Source organism: Protomyctophum bolini (genome assembly GCF_963924005.1).
Source record: "Protomyctophum bolini genome assembly, chromosome: 8".
Classification (NCBI taxonomy): Eukaryota; Metazoa; Chordata; class Actinopteri; order Myctophiformes; family Myctophidae; genus Protomyctophum; species Protomyctophum bolini.
Window position 1 is genome coordinate 37,979,845 of NC_137869.1, and position 22,694 is coordinate 38,002,538.

General features: G+C 42.3%; 1 protein-coding gene and 1 long non-coding RNA gene across 2 annotated transcripts in view; one reads left to right on the plus strand and one right to left on the minus strand.

Moving 5' to 3' along the window:
- Positions 1 to 22,694, plus strand: part of LOC308320344 — a 319,513-nt gene that overhangs the window by 293,250 nt on the left and 3,569 nt on the right. The gene's annotated exons all lie outside the window — the stretch shown is intronic.
- Positions 1,011 to 7,277, minus strand: LOC308319796 (regulator of G-protein signaling 8-like; the record flags this gene model as incomplete). The annotated part of the gene is made up of 4 exons (XM_080769983.1): positions 1,011 to 1,379; positions 2,030 to 2,196; positions 6,314 to 6,375; positions 7,177 to 7,277. The coding sequence occupies 4 exons, from the start codon at positions 7,275 to 7,277 to the stop codon at positions 1,185 to 1,187; spliced, it is 525 nt and encodes a 174-aa protein (XP_080626109.1). The 3' UTR covers positions 1,011 to 1,184.

Genomic DNA, 22,694 nt, shown 5'->3' on the forward strand with positions numbered 1-22,694 from the left:
GGCCTTTTCAGACGTGTGACTGACACGCCTAGTAATTCATTTTCAATGAGAGGCGTGCGTTTATTTTGAACGCGCAGAGAAGTCGAGGGGCGATTGTTTCGTGCATACGCCTGCGGGCGACTAGACCTGAATTACACATGTTAAAAATATCGTCACCAAATTAGGTAAATGTCTTTCTACTGGAGTCATCTGACAATGAGCGTCAAACCTATTTCATACTAAAAATGCCCTATACTGTATCATAAACGCAACATCCACTCAACCCCATATTTGAATAACATGCCTCAGCCTCCTTGTGCCCTGACGGCCGCAACTCATGACTTACAGTACACAGCCCTGGATAGGCAACCCAGTCTGGAGGTGGACATAATGCCGAAATGCCCACATTATATGTGCTTTTCCATTTATATTAATTGCGACTGCAGGTCGCATTTACTATGAAAACGTACATTTCCCATCACTCACTCCTGGAGTGAGTGATGAAAAAAAGTTAAATTATGACTTTTCACCTCCTCCAATCTCCTTCTCTGTACAGTGTAGTTCACAAGCCTGTGCTATCTAAAATAATTATTCACAAGAGAGAAAAAAAAAGTCAAGCATATTATTTGATCACTTGTATCCTGGTTGGAATTTGTTCAATGGTTACTAAACTGTGTGCTGTGAGACAAGTAGGTGTGCCTTGAGCTTTTGTAGAATTCACACATGATTATTGCAATGTATACAACTGTACATATACACTGTATATATATATATATATATATATATATATATATATATAATTTAACTTTGAGTTGACATTTAATTCCCCAATACACTGGCAAATTCTATACCCTAAAAATACTGTAGATATTTTAATCACTTCCAATCTGGCATCCCTATTTTGGGCATGTCATTATAGGATAAAATGTTTGCCTATAATGACACACACACACACACACACACACACACACACACACACGCACACACACACACACACACACACACACACACACAGGTTCAGCTACTTTTCTTTGAATACAGGTGCACCTTGAGATTTTGACTTGCCCATTGGTATTCCTCGGGCACAAAAGGTTTGAAGAAAGTACTGCTTTGGGATTCACAGTGAATTGAGAATGCATTTATGTAAGAGGATGACTGATTGTTCATATTATGTCCTTCAGGGGGCCCCCTCAGCAGAACCTGCGTCAGACAGACCTTCGCTTGCTTTGTGAGTGTTTCCTGCTGACCATTTCCCGGTACATCTTGGACTTGAGGAAGCGTGGGTAGGAGTCTTTCTCCATGAGAAAGTAGATCTTGGCCTGGATGTCATTGAGGCTGGCTGGGCTGGGCTCCTCCAACCTCTGCTTTGTCTCCTCTCTGGTGTGGCAGTCAACATTCACCTGCCATGATGACGTGCACGGGGAACAAATGACAATTATACAGTGAGTAGTGACTACATCTGTCATTAAAAAATGATGATATCTTTTTTAGAGATTATCTTAGTATTAAGGGTAACTGTTATAATTGAAATATTACACTTGAGGGTGTTCTTTATCGTCATTTATGCACTTCTGCGCTGCATTTCGGAACTGTAGCATTGATGAATTGTACCATTGCAGGCGTTCAACACCCTCTCGTGTATTATTGCTTATTATATGTGCTCTCAAAATGTGCATGATTTCAATGATTTAGAAATAGGAGGAAATGACAGAGCGAGAAATAGTATCCAACAATCAACTTTTACAACCGCCGACATGAGTTTTCATGTTGCACGGTAAGACACTGTGGTGGTCATTAGTATTATTACCATCACCTGGGTGGGTCAGCTGTGTAACTTTCCCGATGTAAAGCTGTGTATGTGTTCAACAACACAGCCTTGCAAAATAACACTGACAGCGATGAGGTGACGAAAGCTTGTCCAGCATAGCGACGGTTGCTAAACTATTTGGATTGGCATTGGACCATCGTTTTTTGGGCTGGGGTTTAGTGAAGGGCTAATTGTGTAATTACTTTCATAACAAGCAATACCCCGCACACCCCTATACTGTACCTCTCTGGGTGCCTTGATATCGATGAACTCCTTGTAGATCTTGTTGGCTTTTGACACCAGCTTGGCAGGGTTCTTGATCCTTTTATATTCCTCACAGGCCATCCAGAACTCAATGTTCTCATCACTGAACTCGGTCTTGAGAAAAGCCCTGAAGGCAGCCAGGCCATCTGGAATGGACACATGAATCAGGTATTGTGAGAGGGAGCGAGGCGGTAACGCATATCACATCATGGCACTGCGTGTTCCAAGCAGCACAGCGTGGCTGCTACTGTGCTACTTCATGGTGTTTTTTTTTCCAGTATTCCGTCATGTGGAGCGTGCAACAATATAATGTGCATTCTACACAGATATTGCCCCGATTGTTCCCGGAAACAGGAAACGTCTCCCACGAATGGAACACAAATAAGTCATCACACAACACTTATGCCAAAGCCTTATTTATGTTTTGATCGTTCAAGGATAACGAGGAGCATGTTTATCTACTGGCCTGTGTCATGCTGGCATGCTGTTTCCACCGCTTTTTTGCTCCTGAACGGGTTTGTTTTACAAAGGGTTAGTCGATTCCATAGAGAAATGTAGTGAGAAGATGAGCAACTTTACTCCAAAAAAGTGCTGTATAGTCTAATAAGAAAGAAAACTCCAGATAGAAATTAGAAAGTTATAGTCTCTTGTTAAAAATGAACAACAGGAAACTAAAATCATTGCTTACGGAACTTAATAGGGCTAGTGAGGCAAATATTATGTATTTGTGTTTGTTAGACCAGCTCGTTCTCAAACCTTCATGTCATGGGCCGCCAAGTAATTTATTTTAGTATTTGGCCACGAGGACCCCATCCGAAAAGCGAGTGCACTAGTGCGAGTGCGTCTTCGCGTTTGAGTAAGGATGCACTGTTATTGGCCAGTGCACTTGTGCGAGGACACTGCACACTGATTGGTCAGTAGCCACTGACTTTGAGTGGCAGTCGGGGAAAACACTGTCGCCAGAACATGATTTGTGCCTATCGGGTTGCAACGGGGCCGAGTCGCCGAACTTCCCAACGTTTGATGCGCCAAAACTTGTGCACTTTTGCGGTGGTGTCTCTCGTGGCTCAAGTTTGCTTGAGACGGCGCCCCTCCGTTGCCCCTCCGTTGCCCCTCCGTCACTGTCTAAAACTGTACTTTATTCCCTACTGCTACTAGGAGGACCATTTACTCAAACGCAAAGGTGATTCCGCACTCGCATCTGAAAATGTTTCATGCCAGGGACAAGATTTATGTTATGTACAGTATGTTACATTTTTCACGATCTTTGGAAAATAGCAGATCCACAAGCTGCACAACACATCGCCTCGCAAAGCATTGTGAGCTTGTAGATTGGCTGGTGTAATGTAGGTTTAAAGTGGTTAAACTGATTGCGAATGCAGTGAGCACTTACTATGAGACCTAGCAGATCATGTCTGTGTGTCTGTGTGTGTGTGTGTGTGTGTGTGTGTGTGTCTGTCTGTCTGTCCCGCTATCCAAATATGGAGTGTGTTGCATCAGCAATCACTCAGCTCCATATATGGGCACAAAAGGGGCCAGGTCCACTCAGCTCCATATATGGGCACAAAAGGGGCCAGTGATTTTATATTATTAACCCCCTCAATGATCCCTGGGGCTCCCCGGAGCCCACGTTGTGCACACCACTGGTGTATACACAGGCTATTTTAGCCTGGCTAATAAGCCAGACCGAATCAGCCGTTGGCAAAAAAATAAAATTGCAGTGTTGTGTGATATTAGTCTGGCTTATTAGCCAGGCTATAAGGCTATTTAGCTCAGGGCCAGCGGTGGTGACAATACGGTTAGCGACAAAGCACAGGAGGTGAGCGCAGGAAGTGTGATGATGGGTTCAAATCAAGTCAGGGGCAAATCAAATTTAAAAGCGAGAACATTCTCTACTCACTGTACGTCCTAACCCGGGAACACAGTGAGCAGTGACATCATGTCCCTATATTGCTCACATTATGTTACTTATGTGTACACATGAGTGGTGCGTGCACATGCCTAAATGCCTATCATCGCTGTTGGGTGGAAACCTTGTATGTACAAAACCATTATACTTCTCAGGGAAAATTACCAGTGTTCTTCTCCTTCTGGAAATCCGAGTAAGGAAGCTGCTATTTCCGTTCACGGAAAAATATATATAATTTTATTTTATTTTATGTCCTTTTCTGCTAAGCATGCAGCATATGCTTAGATGATTTATATTAGGATAAATTTGAGCGATTTTACCCCAGACTGTATGATGGAAGCATTTGGAAATTGCGAGAGGCAACAGTCTGCAGGCAACATGAGACTACAGTTGATCTGACATATAGTTATTATTTAATCATACGCTCTTGTTAATACTTTTGATATAATATATATATATATATGTGACCAAATTTGACTGAGGGACTGCCATTTGATTTTGACGGTCACCCATAGAGTATTAAAAGGATACTGAACCGGAGCGACAGCCCCGTCCCCCGCTATTCATTTCAGTGGAAGTTGCTCAGTGGCGTTTTAAAGCACCCGGAAGAACTAATTCTAGTCTAATTCCGCATTTTTTTGCGTGTCCATGAAAGTGTCATGGGCCATATGGCGCAGCGCTGTCAAGTGACCATTTCCTTTCCTTCTCAAAGTTTCCTTGGATTGTGCAATAAGGCAATGTATGCTTACTGCACAAAAGGTGAAGATGTTGCGGGCAGGATGGTAAGCTTAGAACCTTGTCCGAGCACTAAGCTGTATAGTTGTGGCACATTGCACATGCATGGGCTGAGAGAAGTGGTCCAGTGGCGGTTTCTATTGTTGTATGAGTCATGTAGAGGATGACTGATTGTGCATAATGTCCTTCAGGGGCCCCCTCAGCAGAACGTGTGTCAGACAGACCTTCGCTGGCTTTGTGAGCGTGTCCTGTTAATTGACAATGTTCCGGGAACATCTTTGACCTGAGGAAACGTGGGTAGGAGTCTTTCTCCATTGAGAAAGTAGATCTTGGCCTGGATGACCCTCATTGAGGCTGGCTGGGCTGGGCTCCTCCAAGCTCTGCTTTGTCTAGGCCTTTTTTTGTACTCTTTTTTTGATTTTTTTTGTTTTCTGTATTCAGACTATACGGATGGAAACTCATATTCTTGCTAAATCCGGTGTATTTACACTGCATGTTACTGTATGTGTGGTGCCCCTTCATCAAATGATGATATAGCATCACACAGCAGCCTGCATAATGCATATGTGTGTGTTTGTGTTTGCCTTTGGTTACATTCATTTCGCTCATGCCACAAAAATGTGGAACGCCCTGCCTATACCCCGTGAGACCACTTACGTTTACTTAGTTTAGACTAGTCATTGGTTAGACATGGGTTAAGGTTAGGTTTAGGTGTGCTGCTGCCCCGTGGGAGGTTAGGGTGAGGGTTTGAGATAGGTTGTAGTTGTAGGACTAACGACTGGTCTATACCAATGACCCTTACGGGGGTGGCTGAAATTTGAAACATGGCCCCGGTTAAAAATAAGCCAAAGTCCTGCAGTATAATTATGTATTTTTTGTCTGATGAATTGAAAATGGAAGACGCCAATGTAAAGAAGCCATTGTGCTTTCACTGCTTTGTATTTCAATCCTCTTAGAAGACCTTTATTGACCCGTGCTTTTCTCAAACTGTGCTTACTCTACAAACTGTTAATACAATCCGTCAATCAATCAATCAATCAATCAATCACTTGCAGGTGTATGATGGACTGTTAGTGTGATTCAGTTTCTGTATGGCATTGTGTGTATAATGAACACTACAGTATGTACTGCATGTGCATTCGTTTGAGCAATTGTACAGAGTGTACATGTTCTCCAAGAGGAAGGTCATAGCTGAGCACTGCGCTGCATGTGACTCATTGTGCACTGCGGTCGTCTCTAACCAGAAATGGGTTCTTTAAGAAATACTGTAGGCATTGAAGGGAGGAAAATGGACTGCACAAATTGACTTGTGTGGGATGTGAAAAATAGAACACAAAACCTGATCTGAGTAGCTATTTCTTTCTTACTAATGGTGTCATTGGTGACGCTTTAGACCAGGGGTGGATAACCTTTTAATACTGTAGAATAGATCCCTTTCCAAGGCACCCAGTGCCAGACATGTCTGGTTGTCAATTAGAATAATATATTACAAGCACAGAATAAGTCAATACTTAAAATAATAATAATAATAAAGGTAAGATACATTCTGACTATTTGGGTAGAAATGTTTTAATAACACCTATACAAAGAATGAGCCCAATATTTTATTTTTCACTTACGTTTGTGTGAGATGAGGAGATCCATAGATTCTGACCATTGCGCGACCTCAGCTGTCGACAGTCTGGTGGAATCAAACACACAAGACGATTTGGAAGAGGTCAAAGCACTGTTTCTGTGCATATTTAATAGAGATGCAAATCTCACCTGTTCCTTATATCAATCATAGACTAATTAATAACACGATAAGCTAAATTATATGATTTACAATACAAAATATATACTATATTCCTCAATCAAAGTGATTTATATACGTATAATACTTCACGCAGACCTATTATATTTTTGTAATTTTCATAATGTTGTTGATGTCTGAGGTGGGTGGGTCTTTCAGTAGCCTACCTTCATGATGCTCACTGACATCATAGAAGGTAGGTTTGTTTCCCTGCTCACATGCCTGTTTCTTTTTCTACAGGCAGGTGTTCGGGTGAATTTCACCCGTGTTTAGTGATAGTGTGATAGAGAACAATAACATATACCCACAAGCTACAATGGACTTGCCCTCCTATCATATCTATTTTTCTTTTTTTATGTGTGTGTGTGTGTGTGTGTGTGTGTGTGTGTGTGTGTGTGTGTGTGTGTGTGTGTGTGTGTGTGTGTGTGTGTGTGTGTGTGTGTGTGTGTGTGTGTGTGTGTGTGTGTGTGTGTGTGTGTGAAAAGTCATGATGCAATATTCAAGGAGAGTACCTCAAATGTATTGCTGTACTTCAATATGATAAATATATTTCATGGAATATTTTACATTGGGTAAAATATACTCGTGTTTAGTGATGGTGTGACATAAAAATATGTCTAGTGTTCTATAGGGTTAAATCAGAAGTGTCATCCACACTGGACCGGTGTGTGCCGTGCATGTCAGACTCACTTCTGACACCTGGCTGCAGCCTCCTGGCTGGACGGCAGGAACTCAGAGAAGTCACTGTAGGAGTCGGACTTGATGGACAGACAGCCGAGTCTGGTCTTCATGGTGCTGCTTCAGCAGGGGGACATAAAAATAATAATAATCAGCAACAAGCTATATAATTATGCTTAGGTGATTTCTTATTATTTTAGGATATACATTTGCGCGGCTGTAAAGACGAAATGGAAGTGGGGAGGAGTCTCCAATTCCGCTTTATTGCTTACTCATGCAGAGCTTCCGTTGCTCCAGACTGTATGACGGAAGCGTTTGAAAATTGCTAGAGGGAACAGTCTGGCAACGTGAGACTAACCGCACATAGCAGGTACCCTCGGTCACAGCCTCACTGCAAAGCAGGCCTTTCACTTTCACTGAACTCCAAAGTAAAGGCCAGGTATTTAATATACTGTACATTGCACTGTAGTTACATCTATCCATCCATCCATCCATCTTCAACCGCTTATCCGTAGTCGGGTCGCGGGGGCAACAGCTCTACCAGAGAGCTCCAGACTTCCTCTCCAGAGCAACATTATAGTGACTTCCTCCTGGGGGATCCCGAGACGGTCCAAGGCCAGTGAGTCGATGTAATCCCTCCTTCTGCGCCTTGGTCTGCCCCGGGGTCTCCTCCCAGTGGGACGTGCATCGAGGACCTCCCTAGGGAGACGCCTGAGAGGCATCCTAACCAGATAATATAGTTACAGTAGACTTTTATGCTGATGCATGACCAGACGCAGGGAGACAGATGAGGCTCACTGTGTGTGGACACAGTTTGATGCCGGATAGACAACAGGTGCAGCTCTGTGAGAAAAGGACTTGCATGCATAATCTCCATCAGATCACTGTTGGTGCTTAGAATAATGCATTAGCAGATGAGAGGCAGCTGCACACAGTATATGCCCTGTATAGTATGTGTCTCAGTCACAGCTCTCAATATAATAGGATTCTGTCCGAACAGCAGCGTAGATGCGATTGTAGCATTACGCGGAAGCGGGGATTGAACCCGGGTTCAATCCCCGCTTCAATCCCCACACACACGTGATACTCATGGGGACACGAGAGACATGAGGGACATCGTGTGCGGCGGTCCGCGCTGTGAAGTGAGAAGCGCGAGGACGCGCTTCAAAAGACTGGGGGGGTGATTGTAGCCCCCAGCCAAGACCCAGCCCGCAACATCAGCCCTGCCAATCGGGCTCAGCCCGATTGACATGGTAGGTTGCGAGTTGGTCTGGCGAGTGGGAGCCCCGGGTTCAAGGCACGCACGCACGCACGCACACACACACACACACACACACACACACACAGACACACACAGTCACACACACGCACACACACACACACAGTCACACACAGTGAGTCGATGTAATCCCTCCATCTGCGCCTTGGTCTGCCCCGGGGTCTCCTCCCAGTGGGACGTGCACACACACACACACACACACACACACACACACACACACACACACACACACACATGCACACATGCACACATGCACACAGTCACACACACCCTTAGCCATACCCAAATCAACAAATCCAAATCTGCCAGGCTGCATTTGGTGCAGACACGTGCTTCTGCTGGGCTATTTATATAAAGACATCTAGTCGTTGGGAAGCAAAGCTTGTTCAGCCATGCAGCATGTGATGTCGCGTGTCTAATGCTTGTGTCTAACTGTTGCAGAGATGCCCATTGGGGCTGTAGATAAAAGAGGAATCTGCATGTGTATGTGTTTGTGTGCGTGTGTGCATGTGCGTGTGTGTGTGTGTGTGTGTGTGTGTGTGTGTGTGTGTGTGTGTGTGTGTGTGTGTGTGTGTGTGTGTGTGTGTGTGTGTGTGTGTGTGTGTGTGTGTGTGTGTGTGTGTGTGTGTGTGTGTGTGTGTGTGTGTATTCAACCACGCATCGTATTAACTACATTGAGGTTTATTTTAAGATTTCCTTCCCTGTCCTGTTTGCTGCTTATTCTTTTCAACAGATGCGTAGCTAGCTATAAATGCTTGAATGAAACCGGCGGTGAGGATTTGAGTTCTTCTTACATTACAGCTATACAACAAATATGTTGCATTTAAAATACTGTATATTGTCCACCAGAAATATTATCCACCAGTGTATGTATTGATGCAAGTATGCTGCTGCATTACTTTGAACGTGTCTGCATTAAGCAAACGTTAGGATGGTTCTGTACACAGTGGGGACCTCATGTTTTTGTATTGTCTTGGTGTAATGTTTTCTGTACTACTGTATGTGTTGTTTTGTTGTGGGTGTTGAACAGACCTGTGAAGAAGATGAATATCCTTCGGGGCAATACAGATTATAAGTATTACCAGGTGGTACCAGGAGTCATTCCTCATGTTGGGTACCAGGTAGCCTGAGCTAATGTGTTAGGTTTCTGGTCTGGAGGGGCGGGTCGCGGCAGAGATTTGCGCACGCCCTGATTGGATCTCACCGATCTGTCAGTCACCCCGGGCCCCTCCTCTCCCCCCGTAGTGTATTTGCCTCTGAGATGTAGTGGATTAGAAGTAAAAGTACTGGAAATTGGAAACACACAAGTACAGTACTTAAATGTACTTAGTTACTTTACATCACTGGCTACCAGATAATGCCTTAACTCAGTGATCCTCAAAGTGGGGTCCGGGGACCCCCAGGGGTCCTTGAGGGAGTTCCAGGGGGTCCCCAGCTAAATGATAGTTTGGAACCAAAATTTGGTTCCAAACTCAGAGTTACAGACCCATAAGTTTCCATTTAATGGAAACTTATGGGTCTGTAACTCTGAGTGTACTCTCAGAGTTAAATTAACATTTATTTATTTACAATAGAAATTGGGGTCTCCGAGATAGAAATGCCATTAAATTGATTCTCTAAGTCAATTTCCTTTCAGCCAGTACCAAGTTATTTTTATCCCATGCCAATGCATTTTTCACCCGGTGCTAAACTGTAATCCTGGGCACTACTCTCTCTCTGCCAACCTGGGGAGAACCCTGAACTGATGACTCATGCTTCCTTCAATGCACGAGGACCTGACAGGGAGGAGTTTCCCCGGTAGGACGTAACGCGTGGAAGTATCACGTTATTCCAACCAGTTCCTTTCCCCTCCATCAGGCTGAACGGGGTAGGCAGTATAGAGCGCCGCAGTGACGTCAGAGCCAGACCCAGAAGTAAAAATCCCATTCACCTGGACCATAGGGAATTCTCGTATCAGCCATAATATCGTAACAATTCCATGTACACTTACCATTGTGGTCGTGGTTGTAAAATGGTTCTATATGCTCCTGTAGAAACCCCAAGCATGCATGCTATCACTCTAGTTTTAGTAAAAACGATCTTTATGCGCGACCTCACGGAGAAGTACTTCATTACCCAGAATGCTAAAGTCCAAACATCCGGTGATGTCGACGTCTGTGATTGGTGGAGGTTGCGGTTTCCGTGGAAATCGTTACTGCCCCCTGTTGACCCGCCATATTAGAACACTAGTATTCTAATACCGTTTACAGGTACATGTGCAGGTACAATGATTTCTTTATCGAATATGTTACGGTATTTTAAAAATGAAGAAAAGAGTGTCCGCCGCGGTGAAAACCACTATGAGTCTGGCCATGTCCTGGCATGTTCTTTTTCACAAGGCCAGCTTATTGGCTCTGTAAGAGCCAGTATGAAGAACAAGACATACAAAGTTATGGTGAGTTCAGAATTAGTAACTAACGTTTATCTCTCTACGTCTACATAAATCAAACTGACTCAAACAATTCATGTTATAGTGGGAATTACAAATTAATTAACGAATTAATAAACAGCAGGGGAGAACACAAGTACCAGCCAGAAGTAACAACATTATTTATGATGACTGATGTTAAAATACAGTAGTGTACAGCAGGAGATCTCACACACACACAGTCACACACACACACACACACACACACACACACACACACACACACACACACACACACACCCACCCACACACACACACACACACATTAATATTTTAATGGCCATGCAGTGGTGCATGTACTCAATTTGTTTTAGTAAAAAAAGTAAAAGTATCAATATTGCAATGTAGAAATACTCTGTTAAGTACAGTCAAGGTAATCAGAAGTTACTTGTAGTACTCATTGTGCAGAATGTCATGTTTCACAAGTTATTATATGTATACAATTTATCACAAAACAATGAGACATGTTGTAAGCTTGTAGATTGGCTATAAGTGTATATTTTGTAATAATAACCAAAATCTATAAAGTAACTAACTGCCTGGTAACTAAGGTTTTCAATTAATTGTAGTCGAGTAACACAAAATACATTATACATTATTTAAATCATGAGGTGGTACCTTTGGATTTATATAAAATGTAATGATTAGGTAAGAACATATGCTATCCATTACATTGAAGCTGTGATTGTTATTTTTGTTATCAAGTATCAAACATTGAAGCTGTGATATCATCGTATACGTCTCGTCCATAATGTGAACGCCGACTTGTTCTTCGGGAAAGTGTGGAAACGGCAAATATTGACACCAGGCCGGTGGTTGCAGTCGGGAACAAAGCACTGCACCATACTTATGTTATGGTACAAAAGAACAGATAAACTTTTTAATGTAGACTAGAAACTATAATCAAAGAACAAACACTACACGACTGACGACTCCAGTGCACAACGCGGGCAATTTCCAGGCAATTTCTCATTCCAGCCTTCCAGGAAGTGAACGTCAGTCGCAATGCTTCATGGGAGTGTAGTTTCAGCATTTTGGACAAAAAGTATGTACACAGTGTTGTACCCTGCCCCTTTTTTATTCTTTCTGATTATTTATTCGGTGCAAAAAAATTAGTTTATTGTCATGATTTCTCACGACTCGAGTTGGCTTTGTACGAGCCTTAAAAGGTCTTTAAATAAATACGGACTGAATTGGCTATGACTGAAATGAATGGTAAGTTACTTCCTGGGCCGTTCGTCCGTTCTGAGAGGGGGAGGGACTGCGACGCTCTATAGAGACAGCATTACTGCATGTTCTTTTTTATACCTTAGGGGACACTGGGAGAACACGCAGAAAGGGCCTTTTGCCAACCACTGATGACATGCAGGAGAGATAGATAGATAGATAGATTCCCGAGGGGAAATTGAAGTGTTAAAACAGCAACAGGCAGCCAGCGTTACGTAGCGCCAAAGCAGAGAGAACACGCCCGCGGCGTCCCCAGCGGGAATCAAACCCGGGACCTTCTAGCTGACCTCCCCGCTGACCGGAAGCCCTATTGCCCACACTAGCCACGTGTGTCAGATCATCTGATGTGGTGCAGGAACAGCAGGAGTCTGCCATGTGTGTCAGACCATCTGATCAACACATTTCTTGGCAGCCCGTCTGTCAGTTCGGTGTTCAACTGACTCAGATGATGTTCCGGACGGGCCTCCATAATTACGTCTGAATCACTTAGGTGGACCACCATCCTGACATTCTGTCAATGCCATGGATCTACTTGCCTGCTTGTTTGCATCTTTTCTCTCCTTCTGTCTCCCTGTATTCAGCTGTTTCTTCGCCCATATTTATCCTCTTTTATTTACAGCATGCAGGCTACATTATGTAACAGTCAGTGCAGATACTGATATCCAGCAATGCTGGTCCACAAAGTAGTTCCACATCACTCTTGACAGATACACACCACAGTACAATGCTAGCCTCGCATTGCGATACTAATACCACTGCGTGGGTCGATATGCATTGGAAAGGCAGATGAAGGCTGGCTGTGCCAGGCTAGTACAATGCAACTGTACTACCGTACATTCTGTTATTTTCTAGCTATATTATATCACCACCTTCCTCAGCATATAGAGAGACCACCTAAAGATTTTTCTTCATGACATCCAGGATTTGTCCACAATCTCAAGTAATTAATCAATTAATCTGGCCATGTACGGGTGTTCATAAGCATGCACCTTTTACCAGGAATATTTACTTTCCTTGTAAGGCTGCACAATTGATCCAAAATTATTAAGATTTTGTAGTTGTGTAGCTTTGAACTTATTTTGGTCAACTTTCCTTGGCAATACCATGTCCTCTATCTATTCAACAAGGTATGCACTCAAGTGTTTTTAGTTGAGTGTTACTAAACCGCCTTTATACTAATTCCATTGTGTTTATTAAAAGTACTCCATCTCTAGTGACCCTTCATAAACACAACCAATAGCAAGAAAGGGCAAAACCTCTATTCCTCCGTCACAAATTCCCCACAGTTTGAAGCGATGTGAGGCGTTGTTATCCTATATAGATCAGCTATTTTCACTACTTTTGTGCGACCTTTGTGTGGCATTCATTTACAACAAAACATAAAAGTTTAAATGTGGAGATACAAGTGTTAATGCAGAATCTGTAGTGGATGCTCGGAACATTATTACACAACGGCAAGACAAGAAGTAAGGGAGCCAAAACTTACATGAGCTGTCAATGCAATGGAAATCCAGTCTGTGGCTCTTTGAACAACAGGGATTCACATTTCACAGTACAGTTGTTATACCTACCTTAACACATTGCATTGTCACATGAGGGTCTGTTGATTGACTTGGTCAGATAAAGAGCTGAAGAAACAGTCACTACTGTCTTCTTAGGACATTGCTACTGAGCTTAACTGAGCAAACAAAGGATTAAGTTAAATAGATTACATAATACGCAACAATCATGTAAGTCCTTACTAAAGATGAACAGTATCAAAGTCCAAAGGTTATACTTCCTTTGAGGCAAACTAACTTACATAATACAGCTCTTGGAGAAGAGTTACAAAAAATACTTTTATAAAGGGATATATGTTTACTTCCTCAGAATTCCTTGACTCAAGCTTTCTGCCCGGCAGCAACGATATTCTAACCTGACTCCGCCAGCTGGTGGCAGCAGTGAGTTCCTCCTCCTGCTTCCCATCTGGACACTCTCGGCCAGAGACAATGCACTCCGATCAAATCCTGATCGGAGCGGTATGCGTCCGCTAGATCAACGCGAGACTGGTGACGTATTGAAGCGCTGTCACAGCGGAAATGTATAAACACAACCTAACGGGTTATACATGTTACATTAGATGTATACATCTCGAAATGATTATGGAGATTTTTGTCCCGCTGCTTCAGGTTCATCGTTTCTGCTTGAGAGAGCCCAGATGCAGCCTCCTATAGGAGGAGGGAACTTGTGAACTCAATACTGCCGCAATCTGGCGGAGTCAGGTTAACGATATTCAATGTTTCCTTCAAAAAAGCCGACAGGGACTAACATTTTTGTCCCTGCAGTTTTTGATTGATTGATTGATTGATTGAATACTTTATTAACAGAAAGGTGAAGATCCTTATACTGCCTGCGTGAGTTAAACACTGATGGGATTAAAACTGGTCCACTGGCCGTGCATGGAGAGGTGGAATGAGCTACACAGCTTATATAATAATATGACGGATAAGGAAGAGCGGGATCCGTTATCTAGTGCTGCTGCACTGTGTAGAGAGTCCTCAACAGATGGATGGACAGATGGATTCATGGATGGGTTGAGAGATGAGTTGTACAATGCTCTGGTTATCAACCCTTTTGTACTGGCGAGGAGATAAAGGGCAGGATGCAACAGCTGCGCGTTGACCAAATAAGATGTTTGAATTAATTTCACGATTGCATAATTATGGATTCATCGTGCAGCCCCTCACCATTGAAACACTATTATTGTCCATTGACCGCGGACCACCACCACAGGTTTATCCTTGTCCCACTCCTTTTCCCCCCATTTACACCAACTCACTTCACTGAATATAGCAGATCTACCAGTAAGACACGCAAACGCGGGAAGCGAACGCAGCTGAGACCCTGCAGATCATGTCTGTCTGTCTGTCTGTCTGTCTGTCTGTCTGTCTGTGTGTCTGTCCCGCTGTTACTGTATATGTGGACCTGGCCCCTTTTGTGCCCATATATGGAGCTGAGTGGACCTGGCCCCTTTTGTGCCCATATATGGAGCTGAGTGATTGCTGATGCAACACACTCCATATTTGGATAGCGGGACAGACAGACACACAGACAGACAGACATGATCTGCTAGGTCTCATAGTAAGTGCTCATTGCGTTTGCAACAACCTCAGAACGTGTTACATTGTGAAGCAGAGTGAGCTTGTAGATCTATTTTAGGGGAATGTTCATCTATTTTCCTGAAATGTTTGCATATAACATGCCCAGAATCTGGCCACTATAGTCTAGGGTCCGCAGGGCGGCCGGGTTTATTATTTTTTATATACAGGTCAATGTTTGTTTTGTAAACGCCATTGACAATGAACGTAAAATGTACGTCATAATGTGACTCATTATGTCATATTGTCTCTTTATTGTTAATGGCGTTTAATGTTTGTGTTTGCACTGTTTGTTTTACATCACCATTACATCACCTAATCAACATGAGTTAGACTTGAATATATTAGCGCGCCTCACTTCACACGGGTGTGATTTTTATAAGATAACTTAATGCGGTGTAGTGTCTACTGTTGGAACCTACCAACAGTTTTCCAAGGTGCAGATAAGAAAAAAGTGGTGCCCTACAACTTCATGTCTATCACAACCGAGCAGGATCAGGCTAATCTGTTTTTTTTTGTGGTTTTTGCTCAGGCAAATTCATCTGGTTTCCAGGCTATATATCAGCATTACGTTAGTCTCACGTATAGCCTGACAACTATTCCACAATCTCTGAATGCTAGAGTCTGGTAGTAGGCCAACTACCCCTCCCGAAATCCGAGTCAGGTATATTTTAAAATATATTTATTTCCATTTCTGCTAGGCAGCAAGAGATCAGTGGTTCCCAAACTGTGGTGGGTGCAGCCCTTGTGGTGTGCGGTCGCCTTCCAGGGGATGCGTGACATGATTGCTATGGTTTTATTTGAAATATATTAACATATTATGCCAATAATATGGCAAGTATATGCAGTATATAGCCTATTCTGCATATACATGCAGTATATGCCATAATCAGGTTAATATATTTGCATACGGTATAATTGATGTGGATAAAAAGGAAATGTATGTCTCTATATAGCTTATGCGATTTATATTTCCATGTGGGTCAGCGTCAGCTAGGTCAGGAGGTAACAGGGCGTGCATGCATGGCCAAAAAGGTTTGGGAACCGCTGGCTTAGATAATTTATATTTATATTTATATTAGGATAAATTTGCGCGACTGTAAAGACGAAATGGAAGTGGGGAGGATGGAGGCTCCACTTCCGCTTTATATTTTATTCATGATCAGAGCTTCCGTTGCTTCAGACTGTATGACGGAAGCTTTTGGAAATTACGAGAGGCAACAGTCTGGCAACGCGAGACTAGCATTACATTGGACAGATCAGGTTAGCACTGTGATTGCATTTACGCTTCAGAAATCATCAAAGGATTGGCTATTTACTTGCCAAACAAAACGTGTCATAAACTTGTATTTGCCCGAATTGCCACAGAACAAAAAGTCCCCCTTTTTGTTTTGAGAGAACCAGGAAAGTGCTAACTTCCTGCTTCCAGACACAAAATGCCTGGTTAATATCTTACTTTATTGTTACAGTTAAAACATGAGTCATTATTGAACTTGACATGTTTAGAAAGGCTGCCGTTGCTGTTGCCTGGGGGACACATACAGTACATTATGATGAATACATTGTGATGGCTTTGCCCCTGGAGCCAGGGGCAAAGCTAAATCACTCATTAGTAGGCGTGCATGCAACGGACGGTTAATTGATCTAATCAATTTAACCGAACAAAATAGTGTAGATAGTATAGATAATCGATACTTTAATAAAATGATCAATCAATAATCAATCCCTATTATGTCATTACAGGTGAAAAGTTGATGACTCGTGAAATGGAGTCGGGACAACAGATGTTCAGGAGGCGGAGACCTTTGCTCACACAAATCATGGACGCCACTTAAATCCTGCCCAAACCACCCAGAAGCCTCTACGCTTTTCACATTCCCTCCTCCACCTCCTGTATATTTCCCTGCTCCTCTCTCTCTCTCTCTTCTCTCTCCCCCCCTCACTCTCTCAGAGCGGGGGTGTCACTGATGATGCAAATAACCTCCTCGTTAAAGCCTCCTGGGTCAGCATGCAACCCACCCAGAGCCTACAGTCCCCTTGTGCATTTCTTTTATTTCAATTTTTTTAAACACATTTACTGCCATTGACCGCCCTGGATATCAGACCAAATCACTGATCACACTTAGCCGCCATGCATGGCACTGATGTCGTCTCGGGAGTGGGACGTAATATTACAGACGTAATATTACGCTAATGTGTGAAAAATGTGTACATTCTGTTTTGCCAGCACGGCTCAGTGATTTGTACCGAGATGCTTTACTGCTCTGCATTACTGACTACGTTAGAGTATACATCACTGTAATCTGTTGGGATTGTCGGATTCATTTAGCATTGCAGAAATATGGCTCCATGTCCGAGACTGGCATAAATGTGATGACAGCGTTGACATTATGCATGCTGTGTTACTTCTCAACAGGCACATCATGCACTCTACTGTACTGTACTGTACTGTACTGTACTGTACTTCCTCTGCAAACCATAGCTCTGTCTATTTTATGTAGACATAGCACTCTATAGTGCATAGTTTCATTATATAGACATTCCACTGTTAGGTTCTTATCTTAAGTATGATTCTTCATGACAATTTGTTTTATGTATTTGATGTATTACCATGTTTTGTTCTTGCTTACTGTAAATCGCTCTGGATTAAGAGCGTCTGCTAAATGCCTAAATTGTAAATTGCAGCACACAGTATCAATATACACTCAAGAACCAATATTCTCTCATTGTGTACAATGAACTGTAAATTTACACATGCACAGGTATAATGTAAGATGATAATGACTAAGGGATTTATTTACAAGGCTCGACTGGCAAATATCAAAAATTCTAAAGCAAATATTACACAATTACTGAGAGCCTATAAGAGGGAGGAAGATGCATAAGAGAGTTATGGAGAGGTCTGGATAAACATCCTCAAAGACCCCCTCCATCCTTTGAGACTTCCGATGTGAATCAGAGTGACATTTGCTGGCCTGAAAGAGCCTCATGGCTACCGAGGGAGGGAAGGGAGGGAGGCTGTGAACTGATGTCCAATTGCCCACAGAAAATGTTGTACCACCGAGTGGATGCATGAATAAGCAAAACACACACATAGGCAAATCTACGTCATACTATGACACATCATTCTGCACACATCCGTTAACGGTAATAATAAGCATTATAAGAAATGCAATTAAGGGGGAAAACAAACAATCATTTGATTTACATTAGCACATTGCCGTGTTTATTATTAACCACAACTCACTTCAGCAAACAATGTGTCTTCTCAAATTGAAACCTGGGGAAATGCCATACGATGATAATCGCCCCTCTTTATCGCCAACGCTCCTCAGATGCATTACATAACATTCAGTCCATGCATATACTAGTGTAGATGGTTAATGTTTACCTTGACTCTTGGTGGTGTGTGCCAGCCGCTTGACTCACTTTCTCCCCTTCTTTCTGTCACTCTCTGTCCCCCAAGTAGAGTACACTGTTTGCCTTTTCAGCGCTGTTGTGTTTTGTATGTAAATGTATGGTATACTAAATGTATGCCTAATGCCCTGGACTGAAGAAATCTACAGTTGCTGATGATGCCAGCAGTGAGTGGGGTATAGCCAGACTAGCCACACACAGCATGCTCATTGGTGTGAAATCATGGGGTGGGGGTGGGTGGTGAGAGGAATTGTGAGTGTGTGTGAGAGAGAGAGAGAGGCAGCAGGGTGGTGGAGATGGGGAAGAGGGTATACTGTTTGCACAGGGAAATCTCCAAGGACGACGCATCTGCTGAGTGCTTGGGGTGCAGCGGTGCTTTGACGGAGAAGAGCTGGTCACGTTGTGCATGCATGCATGCCGGGGGAGGCTGACGTGCTGTTGGTTTCCAAAGTGGTGATGTGGTGAAACCAGCAACAACGCAGAAAGGTGAATTGAACTTTACAGAGGTACACAGTGAAATATTCGATGTTCATTTATCCATTGAAGATTGTTTAATGTGTTGATTGATAACACTTTGTTGATTCGCCAAGGGGGTAATGCAGGGTCTCACTGCAGAATAAGTAGATTAAAAAGTAGAAAGTGCACAGTAGACAATAGATAAGACAATAAATACAGAAATAAACAATAATATATAGGCTACAATAAAGACTAAATCAATAGGCCTACACTATGCTCACTCGCAAACACATACGGAATTCCCTGGGGGGACAATAAAGACAATTATTTTTAATTACAGTGTACCTCATTCACAAAAATCTATATCCAGGGACAAATTAGCCATTGGGCCAGTGGGGCCGTGGCCCAGAGGCCCTTGGCTCTCAGGGGCCCTTCGGGGGAAATTGGACTGCGCTGTGCTAAGTTTGACGCCCTGAAAAGGACTCCTGGGGCCTTTCATTGGCTATTGATCTGGTTAAATTTAGGTTAAAAACATGATAAAAACACGGAAAAGCACACAAATGTTGCACACACGCGGGCTATGGGGGCCTTGCAAAAAATTGCGGCCCTGAAAAAATCCGCGGCCCAGGGGCCCTCGTGGGGGTTAATCCGTCCCTGGCCTTATCAGCTGAGTAAAGTTTGGTTATGACAATTATCAAATGTCTTTTAGATTTTACCCTTTACAAAAGTAATTAAGCTGCAACGCTGGAGAGGTTATCTTATACTAATTGTTTAATATTGGCCCTAATAAAATTCTGGCACCACTTGGCCACCATGCGTAGTAAATATGGATTGGCCCCTGGTCTGGACTAATCAAAAATACACAAACTAAACACTATAACGTGTGCCCCGAGGGATGCTTGGAAGTCCCTCTCCTGTCCAATACAAACTCCATAACACTACAATATTTAAGTTAGAAAAACCTTTGCTATGCTTTGCTATGATGTTCTTACGAAGGAGAAATCAATAACAATTAACTTCAAGATTTACCTAATTTGCATTATGATCATATCTAAACTAAAACCTCATTTTATACTTAACACAATATTTGTTAACAATTTAAACATGATTGACCAAGGTTGTGCAGACTCCTTTTTTGGGGGCTAATTAATGTGCTTGTAGTGTAGCCTATCCCCATGGTTTCCTCATGAGATTCAGAGGGCTGTCTGTCCCTCTCTGAATGACTAATGGACTCTTGGATAACCTCCTCCAGAAGCCAAAGAATAAATAGATAACCTCTACATCTGCCTCGATCTATTTGTCTGCTGGGCTTGGCACACATTGTGAGCTTCACCTGTGCTAAATACACAGATGTGAGTAAAGTTCGAAGCAAAAGAGTAGCCGCCTCAGATTATTATGTAATCAACAGCTAGTCAGCCGGCCATCATTGAGAAATACTGTAAAACCGGACACGGTGATAATTAGACCCCAACGTGAAGCAGATGAGTCTTAATCACCCTGATTTCTCAAATAATGATGAGCTAACTGCTGATTATCCTGCTTATCACAGCTGACACAGCTACTTAATTAGTACATTGACACGAATTATAACAAAACAATGTTTTCATTGATTAGAAAATTATTTCAACGCTTACGGTAAAGTAAATACTCCATTAAATTATACCAGGCCAGTCCAGCACAAAACATTCGGCTCGCAGAACTCTGGTAGGATTTTTTTGATCAAATACAATATGGATCAATATTCTGTTAAAACTCCTGCCATGTGCGTCAAATAATTGATTTCAAAATACTACTATTGGTCAATAAAGCTTTGAATGGTTATCGGGGAAAAAAGGTATACACTATCTCCATATAGTCATGTGATCAACACGATTTGTCTGACATCCCGATTGGCTATTGCCTTCCAAAGTTTGCAGGATTGGTCCATTTTGAACAAAATTCCTCAAATCATGATCACAGCGTGCTATTTCCGTGGGATTATGCACACACATTCCCACTATAGGCTGAGGAAGAATTGCCACTTGAAAAAAAATCAAATCAGCCTCATGCTGGCGCTATACAGATCATTTTCAGTTTACACCTATAATTGCACTCATTTGTGTACAACTTTCCATGTGCACTACTAAACCTTAATAATTCACTATATATCACTGTATATATTTATTTTTATTGACTTGTTATACAACCACCAGACCATTGCAAAAAATGTTATATTAATCCCACACATTTTGTCTAAACATCACAAACGGTATTATCCTGGTGGGGACCTTTGCCCGAAGAGGACTAGTTTGTCATTATTTCTTCTTTTGTTTTATCATAATTTTCTAATGTCAGTTTAGAATTGTGTCCACAGTCCACCACTTTGGTTCCTATACATACTGTATCTCAAACCCTGCTGTTTTTTGTGACTGCATGACCTTTCATCTATTGCCACCCGGCCGTAGGCCAAAGATTCCACTTAACATATCTAAAAAACAACTGAGTGACACCATATCCTCATGTTTTCAGTTTTAAAGTTATACTTTGTGTCTTTGTATATATTATTATTCCTATTTTCTTCATTTTCTTTGCTCAAGGATTTGCTTTGCTGGCTGGGCTTTTAGTCTCGTTAGAATTGTGGGTTGCGGTTCTCAGAGCCATTAATCATAGCTTACACAATGGAAAGGGTCGTTATGTCTTACACAAGGAATAGGCTTATTTAACATGTTTCGGCTAAGCGATGTAATGTACTATTTTTTAGTGTACCTGTGCATTCTAAAATGATCACTTCCATGTTTAAATCTAATTTCACCAGTCACCCACGACGTCCTTTCTCCTTGATTACATGACTCTGCCTGAATATCAAATGTATTGTTATGGCTCTGTTGCTAAGCTGTCTGGCCTTGATAGTACCGGTAAGTTGTTGTTTTGTCACTGACGACCTTTATTTAAACCTGCTAGCTAGAGTGTCTGTACAGAATGATGTGGCATATTCAGTGTCTCAACAACATTGGTCTGACATGTCTATAAATAGTGACACACATTAGTGAATGAAGGGCCTAGGATTTGGCTTGCTAACTTTTGGAAAGTACACGTGCTTGCCGAGCTCATATGCATTCGGGCGTGTACAGTATGATGTAATCATGCTGTTATCTGATTAGAGAGAGAAGTGATCCACATTTAATCAGTATGAGAGCTGGATTTTGTAATCTAATCTGTGGCTGGAGAAAGCTTGTGTGGTGTTGGCTGCAAGTTGTGTGAACTAGGCAATCTGTAGGTTGTGATTACATTTTTATATATTTATATTATGTAATATTAAGGCAACACTTCCCTGTAGGCTGCGCAGTCTGTAAAAAGTAGCTGTGAATACTGTAAAATTTAAGTCCAATCAGGTTTCCAGATGAAGTCTAGAGTATTATGAATAATTCACATCATGATCTCCATTGTAACTTGTAAGGCTATGACGTTTCACGTTTGACATAAATTAGCTTATACTGTATAGTTCCACAACTATATCCAATCATCTGTTTTATTTCTACTTGTAACAGAGTATTGCAGTATATTATTG